General features: G+C 39.8%; 1 protein-coding gene across 1 annotated transcript; it reads left to right on the top strand.

Annotated features, from left to right (window-relative positions):
• Positions 1–255: 255 nt before the first annotated feature.
• LOC129681197 (signal recognition particle subunit SRP72) lies at positions 256–10,920 on the top strand (the record flags this gene model as incomplete). Its single annotated transcript, XM_055613080.1, is given in 8 exon segments — positions 256–320; positions 2,469–2,564; positions 3,396–3,499; positions 3,595–3,672; positions 4,323–4,460; positions 6,906–6,943; positions 8,960–9,119; positions 9,746–10,920. Coding segments are annotated over 8 exon segments (857 nt in total), but the record flags the coding sequence as incomplete, so codon positions are not given.
• Between the last annotated feature and the right edge of the window lie 663 nt (positions 10,921–11,583).

The raw sequence follows: 11,583 nt of genomic DNA, 5'->3' as shown, positions 1-11,583 counted from the left end.
ATGAACACAGTCACATGCCCCACACAGTCAGCATAGAAAAAAAAAAAAGAAGGAAAAAATTTTTTTTACATGTCAGCTCCTTACATAAGAATTAAGCAGTGTGTACACTATCTAATGTCCCCAACGCTTATGTAGTTAGAGATATTGCAAAATACAATTGGTAGTCTCTTTCCCAAGGAAAAATGTAGGAAATAATTGTTTTCCCATAATATACTTTATTCAGTGTGGTACTGATTTTGTGTTTAATCTTCTTAGGTAATATTTCCAAAGCTTGTCTAATACTGAGAAGCATAGAGGAGTTAAAGCATAAACCGGGCATGGTAAGTTTCTTAGTGACTCTTAGTGAAAGCGATATTCCATTTGCATGTCTGTACTTTATGTTCTCTTTCATGTCTTCTTATTTCCTGAGGTGTTGATAATGTCAGAGCAGCATTTAGGATGCTAGCAGTTACTTGTCTGGCATTCATGTCAGTCTGTGCTCTGGTAACCAGATGTGTTACATCTCACTTAGAACCCACATTACCCAGAAAAGGCCGCCTGTCTGTGTCGTTCCAGTTTTAGTATATGTGCTGCAGAAGCAAGCACTAACAGGCAGCCTCATTGTCAGATCTGTGTATGGAATTGTTTTGTTTTGTTAGATCGCTTTTCATGTCATTGCAATTGTTTGGGTTTTCTTGTTGTTTGCTTTTGTTAAAATAACTAAAAGTAGTGGTCAGTAAATTTAGATTTCAGTTCTTTATTCAGATATTAAGCCAGGTTTAATATTAATTTAATATTAAGCCTTAAGGTTTAAGCCAGGAATGTTAGTACAAAGCTTTAGTCTCAGCACTCAGGAGGATCTCTTGGAGTTTAAGGCCAGCCAGGACTACAGAGAGAAAACCTGCCTCAAAGAGCAAGGTTTGTACAGCTGACAACTTTACAGATTTATATACCTGGGGACCATGTCTTTAGTAGTACTCACTGATTCAGGGGTGATAGAACATGCATCTATTGAACAAGGACTATTTCGTTTGTGTTTCTGTCTCTGTCCAGCTTGTTCACAGCTGGATAAGCATGTTCTGTCTTCAAGTTCTTTCTCTTTGTTCATATTTTAAGGCTTGTGCTAGGCTTTTGTGTTGTTATTTGTCTTTATTATTATTTTTAGAATTGTACCATCACATGACTGTAAGCTCTGGCCTTTTGCTATTTAAGGAGTTTATCCATTTCATCTGAACTGTATTGCCATAGAGGCCATGCAAGTATCTTTTTATCTTCTTAATAACTGCAGAATCTCTCACTGATACTGGTTACTTGACATTGTCAGTCTCTGTTGCTGTGATAAAATACTGATCAAAACCACTTTGGGGAGACAAGATTTCATTTATTTGGCTTACAAGTTACAGTAAACCAATAAATCATTGTGGTAAGCCTGGAGTTCGGAACTGAAGCAGAGGCCGTGGAACACCACTTCCTGGCTTGCTCCAGGCTCACAGTCAGCCATATATTTTTATACTGTCCAGGGACTACTTGCCCAGTGATGGCACCACTCACAGTGGGCTGGGTCTGCCCATATCAGTCAACAGTTAAGAAATGCCATACACACATGGCCATAGGCCAATCTGATGGGGTCAATGCCTCAGTTGAGGCTCCCGCTTCCCAAAGTATCAAGATGACATCAAAGATTAGCCATCACATTTGTGTTGTCGCTTTCTGACCAGCATGACCAGACTGTATCAGTTTATCAGTGTTTCTTAAAAATGCAACTTGTTTCTGTTCTTTTACAGCTCCTTTAAGTATTACACAAGTGCATGCTCACACACTCACACACACACACACACACACACACACACACACACACACACACACAGACACAGTGCTGCCCCTCACACTCACTGAGTAGGCTTTAGATGCTTAGAACACATGGGTTTCATTAGAGTTCAGCCATGATGGAGGCTTCCTGGGCACACTCTTGGATATCCAATAAGATAGTTTATGTAACTGTATCCAAATGCTTATTTTTTCATGTTCTGATTGTATCCAACTGCTTTAGAAGAACATCCATTTTATAGATAAATGCATTCTTATTTGGAAAAGACCATATTTTTCTGAGTATTTCTAGAAATTGTGTTCTCTAAAGAAAAAGTTTATGGGTAGTTACGTACTGACAGATGTTCCATTCATCTTTATTTATTCTTCAGCATTTTTAATTTTTTTAAAGATTTATTTTTTATTCATACAGAACTCTTGCCTGTATGTGGGCCTGCATGCCAGAAGAGAACATTTGATCTTATTATAGATGGTTATGAGATAGTTAAGAGCCACCATGTGGTTGCTGGAAATTGAACTCAGGAACTTAAGAAGAAGAGCCAGTGCTCTTAACCTCTGAGCCATCTCTGTAGTCCCCGCATTTTTAATTTTTAAAACCTCTGTTCTGAGAGTGAAGGAAAATTTTGTTCCTTGACTTTGTTCATGTGAACTTTGCTGCACAGGTATCTGCGTTGGTGACCATGTACAGCCATGAGGAGGATATTGACAGTGCCATTGAGGTCTTCACACAGGCTATCCAGTGGTATCAAAGCCATCAGGTAAAGGAATGGAGTAAAGTATTAGAGGGGCATATTTTTCCATAAATAGTAAAATGTTCTGCTGAACTACAAATTTCAGAGAACTGAGTCACTATCTCAAAAAGGGAAGACTACTAGGCTATCAAATTTTTGTAAATTACACCAGGTCCAAATAAAATTGATAAACATAAGGATCATCTGCAAGACAACAAAACAGCTCATTTGTATTTTTAGAAGCTCTTTCATGTATATGGCTGTATGCATCTGTACACACACTTAAGTCATGATTACACTCTTGGTAAGAAGCTAGGGCCTGTGGGTGGCTAGTCATTAGAGAGGAGTGTATGGAATGAGTGTTTCTCTCACCTGGCAGGAGCATCTTCAGTTTTTCCACTCTCTCTGCATGAGTAACATCATCCTACTACCACACATACCTGCATGTTACGTTTACACACTTAGTAACGGCTAGCAGTGGGAGAGCATCAGTGTTCTGGAAGGTACCATGTTGGATGAATGTTTGAGACTGTGCCCTATCTCTTAAAATTTGATTTGAAGAGAATATTGTTTTGTTTGGTTGGGTTGTTTTCTGTTGGTCCTAGACATAGACCATATACCATCCTAGGCAAGTAGACTGCTAGACCTACATTATTTTTGTAGGTGACCACAATAGAAGTAGATTATGTTCTGGTTTCATAAATTGGTTGTTCTTTCACACACTTATTAAAACTTAAGATGAATTTAATGAGCAGGTCTATTTTAAAGAGTAATAAATAGGATTTACCAACTGGCTTGATACTTAGCTTAAAACTTCATTGTTTTGTTTTGTTTTGTTTTGTTTTGTTGAACCTGTAGCCCAAGTCCCCTGCTCACCTGTCCTTGATAAGAGAAGCTGCAAACTTCAAGCTCAAGTATGGACGGAAGAAGGAGGCTATTAGTGACCTAGAACAGCTATGGAAGTAAGCTCTGCAACGCGGTGCAGAAACCTATGTCCCGTTCCTATGTTAGTTCTCCTTTTTTAAACTGCTTATTCACTTTTTATTTCTTCTCTTAGACAGAATTCAAAAGACATTCACACCCTCGCCCAGCTTATCTCCGCTTACTCGCTTGTGGATCCAGAGAAGGCTAAAGCGTATCCTCCATGGCACAGCTCTCCAGAACACCAGAGTTCTATGTTTCACCCACAAGGTTTTCAACTCACAGAGTTGCTTTTACCTGGTGAAAACAAAGTTTAGAGTTATGTATTGGTATGATTGAAAAGTAGTAATGAAGTGGGGAGCAGGTCACATGCCCTTCACAAACAATGCTGATAAAAGTTAGATATGGGGCATTGTGCTGTGTTCCTGCAATCCTAGCACTTGGGAGTCAGGAGCAGGAGAATTAACTCATCCTGGGCTAAACAGTTCAAGACTAAACTGGACTCAAAGAAGAAGAAAATTAAAACTCCAGTTGGTCAGTTTGGGTTCTAAGTGCTACTCTAATCACACCATGTCCCCAGAGCTGAGTTCCATGTCGGATGCTAAGAAACCACCTGTCAAAGCCTTTGCCTGACCCGACATGTACACTTGGTAGTCTGGGAAATGTGTTGAACTACATTGCCCAGTTAAGATGGTTAGTTTTCCTGTCACAATGGATACTGTGTATTTCATGTGACTTTTTATTCTATAGAAGATATAAGTGTATTTTGTGCTTTTGGTAAAGGCCATCAGGAAAAAACAGTATGTTTCTGTTGGCAAAACTGTGTGTGTGTTGTGCTCCTGAACACCTGCCTTACAACACCAGTCTCAGTAAGCACCTGCCCTCATCGGACAGTATGTCTCTAAAAGTGGATGTTGAGGCTCTCGAAAATTCTCCTGGTGCTACGTACATTCGGAAGAAGGGTGGGAAAGCTACTGGAGATAATCAACCAAAGGAACAAGGGTAATTAATACTTTTCTAACTCAAAGTATTTGTAAATTATTTTCTAAGGCTGATCTAAAATTATGTAAGAGACCTTGATGGGGTTGGGATATAGCTTCATTGGAGAGTGCCTGCCTTCATGCAGGAAGGAGGTGATGAGTTCAGTCTCTAGCATCACAGAACCTAGAATGGTGACACAGACCTGGACTCAAAGGAATCAAGAATTCTAGTCATCCTCAGCCAGTTTCTCCATCCTGAGCTACGTGAGACCCTGTCTGAAGACAAAAACAAATTTTGTAAGGAGTAAAAACTTCCATCTTATGTGCATGTGTTTGGGTACACCTTTCATGTGTGTGAAGAGGCTGGAGGGTGACATCAGTCATTGTCCATATTTTTTGAGATTGGGTCTCCCAATGGAGCTCACCTATTCAGCCAGCTTGGTTAGCCAGCTAGCCCTGCCTTGATCCTCTTGCCTCTGCCTCCCCAGCGTGCAGGGTACAGAGGAGTTTGCTCCTGAGCCCTGTGGCTGCTAAGGCTCTGGACTCAGGTCTTTGTGTTTGTACAGTAAACATTTACTGACTGAGTCATCTCACTGCGTGGCTCTTGTAAAATAAACTTCACCGTCTTCAGCCCTAGTACACTGATTAACAGTTCTCGGCTCTATCAGACAAAAGAGATGGTTTGCCTTCTCATTGTAGCTTTCAGAGTGCTCAGTGATTACGTTGAAGTAAATTACCAATTTCTTAGTTCCCTTCCAGGACCTGCTTCCCCTCTCCCCACCAATATACTTAGTAAACTGCTTTATCTACTATGTACTTGGGGCCCTGTCTTTAAAAAGAAAAAGTGCAGCATAAGTAAACAGTATCCCATCCATCCTTCTCCCTTCTAGGGCCATGACCAATGTAATTTGGTTTCCATATCCTCCTGAAATATTGCCTGTACCTGTTCTCTGGCAAAAAGTTTCTTGATTCTCTAAAATCTTGCCAAACAGTTACTCACTAAGGCATGGTAGGTTTCTGTAAGATAATGTAAGTAGTAGACCTCTGGTACGTTTAGATGCTTTATATACTACTCACACTACTTAAAAGATAGTTTGGTAACTTAGGCCTAATCGCTAGATCTTTCCAAAGAACGGATAGCAATTATATTGTAAGAAGTTTTATGTTAAGCCTAGTATGTATCATTTCAAGGGTTTTTTTTTCAACTCTTGGGGTATTCAAGAGCTCCCAGCACCAGTAAGAAGCCTTGAGGCAGAACTTTGTGTAGAAAATAGAAATTGCTAATAAAGTGGCAGCTATAATTATGGCAGTTTTATTTAACCTGGTATCAAACAGTAAAAGACACAGACACCTGATAGATTTTAGCTAAGCCTATTTTAGGGCAGGGCAGATATGAACCCCTAAACTGCCTCATTACCATCCAGCCCCACATCCCATGCCTTTTGCCTTAATCATTCCTATCTGGGCTATTCCCCATGCAGTATCTCTATAAATACTTACACATGTCCATCCGGGCCGCTCCTCTGCTCGCCAGTCCCAGAGTTCACTCCTTCTGGCCCAGGTGGTTCTTCACCTTTCCCATCATGGCTCTTCTTTTTCTCACACCTGTCTCTCCGTCTCTCCTCTCCCATGATCTCCTCCAAGCCCATGCACTTTGGCATGCCTACCTCATTTCTCTCCTGCCCAGGCATGTAGGCATTTATTCAGCCAATCGGATAATTTGGAAGCAAGGATTGCAAATGTTGTCATTTTGGGGTACATGAGTTTCTGCTCGTAAAAGCCAGCAAGTGGACCTCGGGAGGCAAAATGATTAACAGTACAATACAAAGCACCAGACCATGCCACTACATTGGAGTTTGAGATCAGTTTATACTACCTAGCAAGAGCCTATATCAAGAAAAGGGGCCAGTGAGGTGGTTCAGCAGATAAAGGCCCTTCGCCTGTTAGCCTAATAGTCTGCATTTTATCTCCAGAAGCCACATAAAGGTGAAAGGAGAGAGCCAACTCCACAAAGTTGTGTTTTTACTTGTAAACACCTACCGTGGCATGAGGAAACAAAGACCAATCATGCACAGAGACACACATACAGTAATAATTTGAGTTTTCTTTCCCCTCCTTGGGTCGTGGGGTATGGTGGGGTGGTTGGTTTTCAAGACAGTGTTTCTCAGTGTAGTCCTGGCCATCCTGGAACTTCACTCTGATGATCAAGCTAGCCTCTGAGATTGACCTGCCTCTGCCTCCACAGTGTTGGGATTAGAGACGTATGCTGTCGCACACCCCACCCTCACCTTCATACAGTAGAATTTATTTTTCTTAAGAGAAAAGTTTACAGTGTGAACTTGAATTAATATTCCAGTACCAAGTCTTAAATACACCTTTATACAAACATGCCTGGCTTGTTTTTTTAGACATATGTAATAAACTATATTTTATCACAATGATGATAATGATTCTCTATTTCTTTTAGACAGGGAGATTTGAAGAAGAAGAAGAAGAAAAAGAAAGGTAAGACTTTGAGGAAAAAAATACACATTAAATTTCTGTGTTGTTTGAGATAGCCCAAGCTGGCTTCAATGTCAAGGCATTCCTTCTACATCAGCCTCCTAAGTGCTAGAACCACAAATGTCCACCACTGTGCCTAGTTTTAGGTTCCTTTTTCAACAGTAAAAGTTAGAGTATCCCTAAATAGAACCCTCTCAACCTAGAAATGCTATCTTCTTCTGGTATTTTCAAACATTAATTTTTGTCTTGACTGTAACTAACATTTTCATTACAGTAAAGAGTGTTCCCTTAAGCGTTTGATTGCCTAAGTTCAGATTGCTATCATAGCAGTATTAAACTGTGTGACTCTGAACTTAAAGCGAATTTTTCATCTGTAATGGGATATGATCATATATACCTTAAGGAATCAAATGTTATTGCATGCCAAGCTCTTAAAAGGGTGCCTTACACATAGGAAGCTCTTTCACATTAGAATCCACAAATACCATAAAATTTTACCAGACTGGCTTAAGACAATTTACTGATCATAAAATTGATAGTCAAAATGAAAGTTACTAGCAAATTAATTGGTAGTAATTGTATGTCTTTGATCCCTTGTCCACAGAACTAAATCATACTAGAGTCACGAAGCCTTGGGGTAACACTCAAGGCCACCTTCTTGTTTAGGACAACAGAAAGTATCTCACTGAGCAAGCCTTACTCATTATATTTGATTCTGATTACACACATTAGTGATTATCCCTGAACCATTCATCTAGGGAATGCTGTGCATTGGTTGGCTCAGGCTGTGTTCTGCTTGGCTCCATCTAGTCAGAGGTTGTCCTTGAGGCCGCCACTTCTCGCTCCTTGGATTTAGGGGAAACCTGAACCTGGGATATAGATCAGCCTAATTCCTGATTTTTTACCCACTGACAATTTAGAATTTTTGATTTTTCAAACCCTAGTTAAATGAATTACCAATGGGTCTGTATGCTTTCTACTTTTTTGTTTTGTTTTGTTTTTTTAAGACAAGGTTTCTCTGTATAGTCCTAGCTGTCACCATGCCCATGTGTTTTCCAAGTTCTAAATATGTAGCTTTTGCTATTTTTAGTGGAGTTTATACAAATTGTACAAACTAATGTTTGTGTCAGTCCATTGTCTTCAGAAGTCTCATTTTTTCATTTCTTGTTCCAGTACTTGGGTATCAACTTACTCCTACCTTGTATATAGACATGGTTTCACTGTTGGCCCAAGCTGGCTTACAATTTGTGATCTTCCTACATTAATGTCGTATTTTTAAATTATTTTATTAGATAAAAAATATAAATTTTAAAGTTCTGGAAAATGCTCTCCCTTATTTTTTAAATTTTATGTAATAAATAAAGTCAAACTCTTTTGGTAAACTATACACAAATAAAACTTTCTCAAAGCCAGACATGGTGTCTCAAGACTTTAATTCTAGCACTAGGGAAGCTGATACAGATTTTTGGGGGTTCAAGGCCAGCCTGGTCTCCATAGTGAGTTTGGGACCCAGCAACGTTGCCTAGTGAGACACTGTTTCTAGACAAAGTTTTTCAGCAGCTGAATGTGGTACATGCCTACAGTCCCAGCACTTCAGAGGTACAAGGCCAGCCCCAGCTATATAGTAAGGTCAAAAACTGAGGGACAGAGTCAGACAGTGATAGCGCATGCCTTCAACCCCAGCACTTAGGAGGCAGAGGCAGGTAGCTCTCTGTGTGTTCGAGGCCAGCCTGCTCTACAGAGCATGTTCCAGGGCAGCCAGGACTACAGAGAAACCCTGTTTTGAAAAATCAAACACCAAAAAGGCCACTTATAAAAGTAGGCTAAACAAGATGAATATAACAAGACTGAGTATAAACTTGCTCTTTAAATGCTTAAAAACAAAAACAGACAAGAAAAAGCTTTCTCAGTCAAGTTTCAGTTATTATTTATTCCAAAGTTCCAAGGCATGAACACATTGTTTAAACAGACTATTTGAAACTCTTCTAGCTGTGTTTCTCATTTATCAATTGTTTCCAGGAAAGCTGCCTAAGAATTATGACCCAAAAGTTACCCCAGATCCAGAAAGATGGCTACCAATGCGAGAGCGGTCTTATTACCGAGGAAGGAAGAAGGGTAAAAAGAAGGACCAGATTGGAAAAGGAACACAGGGAGCAACTGCAGGAGCCTCCTCCGAACTGTAAGTTGTGGCTTCAGAACAGAAGTCCCTCAGAATATCGTTCATCTCAGAGGCTGACTCTGTGTTAGTGAGGCTTTGTTAATTTGCTGTATGAGAAATACAGTCCTACAGTCTTGATAAGTGTTTGCAGTATGTGAAAGGAAGAAAATGGAATGATTTGCTTACCAGCACTAAAACTGTGTGATTATATTGTTAAAAATATTGTTGGAGCCGTGAGAATGATCCATCATGTGTGAGGTCCCTGAGTTTAATCAAGCTAGTCCTGTAGACCACAAAATAGCCTACAATTGCTTTTAGTTTTGAAACTAAGATGCTGACTCATTTAACTGTGAGCTAACAAATGCCTAGAAAAAAGAATTTAAAATGTGAATTATTTCTACATGTCACTTAAAGCTGATTTTCTAAACTTACTAAATTTGGCGTGTAGCATATATTACATTTTCTTTAGTTATAGAATGGTTTTTAAATATTCAAAAGAAGAGTGGCAGAGACGTGGTGCATCCATCCTTAAAATGTGTGGGAGATTATGAGATGTGGTAAGGGAAATTCATGCACATGTATGCTTACCTCTTTTCCTGCATTACATTTCTAAATGACTAAAAATTGTTCTGGTCTGGTGATTTCAGGGATGCCAGTAAAACTGTGAGCAGTCCACCTACCTCCCCAAGACCTAGCAGTGCAGCAACAATATCTTCCTCTACAAGTAACATCGTACCCCCAAGACACCAGAAACCAGCAGGGGCCCCAGCAACAAAAAAGAAACAGCAACAGAAGAAGAAGAAAGGAGGCAAAAGTGGCTGGTGATGACAATGTACTTGTTGCAGGCTGTTCTTAATCCAGTGTCAGTGACATAGGAACATAATAAAGGTAACACAGCAGGAAGCATAGCACTCCCTCCTCCATCCCCATAGTCCTGAAATGCTTTCTTACACTTCAGTGAGAAAATATCCTCCTCACCAAGTAGCTTTACAGAAGACTGAGATGACAGCATACATGATCTAAGGTTTCCCAGGATTTCAATAGAAAGTGTTTCTGTTTCAACTCATGTGAAGACAGGCGTTTGTGTTAAGTCTCACCTTAAATTATGTCTTAGAAGGCTAAAGGTGGAATCTTCTGAGCATTCCAAGTATTTGTTTAGAACTATCATGTGATGAAAAGGGATCTTATTACTGAGTGGCCAGAAAGACTCACTGTGTACAATAATTAACCGTAAGTTCTCTGTCCTGTGACACTGGAATTGGGACTCTTTTGTGTGTATGTACATGTGTACACATCTGACTCCTTTGTACCCTTGTCGTTTTCTCAGATTATGTTAACATGCTGATTTAGTTCCACTGAAGACCTCACAGAAATGTATCAGTGTTCTAAGCAGTTGACTCTTAGAGCCAGTGTTCTGAGGGCAAATGGGTTTGGGCTTCTTAATCTGAACACTTAATGGCCATGCTCAAGAACATAAACTTGAGCTTCTTTATTTTAAGAGGAAACGGTATCAGGCCGTATTGAAATTTACAAAAGCGTTTGGCCCAGTTAGTACTCAGTTGGCTCCCCTTTCTAGTGAAGGGACATGACCTTTCATTACCCTTTTCAAAGTAATGGGGTTTGCAGTCACATGGTGGTGTCAATGTTGCTCTTGTCGTTCGTTGCTCGCAGGCAACCTCACACTCAGCAGTTAGGAGACACCTGGAGTGCCTCCACGTGGTGAGTATTCATTTATGCCACCGGAGATAGCATTTACTTCACACGTTTCCTGTGCCAGGTTACGCTGTCCTTGTTAATAAAGTGCTGCTGTGTTTGAGCATTATCTATTGAGCTTCTTCAGTGAGTTTTTATAAGGCTCCTGCTCTGTGAAATTAGAAGTGGGGCAGCTTTTCTGTTCTGCATAATCAATGTGTGCAGTGGCGTGGAACCATTTACACCATTCTCCAGAGGCCAGTCTTGCTGAGACTGAATAACCTTCTACAGGAATAATTGTCATTTAGGATTCCGTTACATCTCCTGTGGTTAAGGACAGTTTTTCAAGTTGACTAATGGAATCTCGGTGAAATATACTGGACTTTGAGAATTTTGATCCACGACACTATGGGGAAATACATACAAAGTACTCTTAGTTGGCATAGGAGCAGTTGGTATTGTCATTGCTAAGTCACAGAGACCTCATTCAAATAAGTTATTAAAGCTTAAACTTCATCTGTATTAACATTCTAGGAACTATTTTGGGGAAGTCTTTAGTTCATTTTGTGTGGTGTGGGGTGTGTGTGTGTGTGTGTGTGTGTGTGTGTGTGTGTGTACATTTATAAAAACCAATGTGGAAGATATCCACTCACTGTGTCGCATTTTTAAGTTTTAAAATAAACTCTAGCAGTGAATGTGAATAAAGCTGTTTCGGGTGTTGGCATTTTATGAAAGACTTCCTTATTAATATATCTAAGAATTATTTTTTAAGCTGAATATTTAAAATTATCTC

The sequence above is a fragment of the Psammomys obesus genome, unplaced genomic scaffold (assembly GCF_907164565.1).
Source record: "Psammomys obesus unplaced genomic scaffold, mPsaObe1.curated_primary_1811, whole genome shotgun sequence".
In the NCBI taxonomy this organism is placed as follows: Eukaryota; Metazoa; Chordata; class Mammalia; order Rodentia; family Muridae; genus Psammomys; species Psammomys obesus.
Note: the sequence above shows the minus strand (reverse complement) of the source record. Positions and strands in the feature narration are given on the sequence as shown.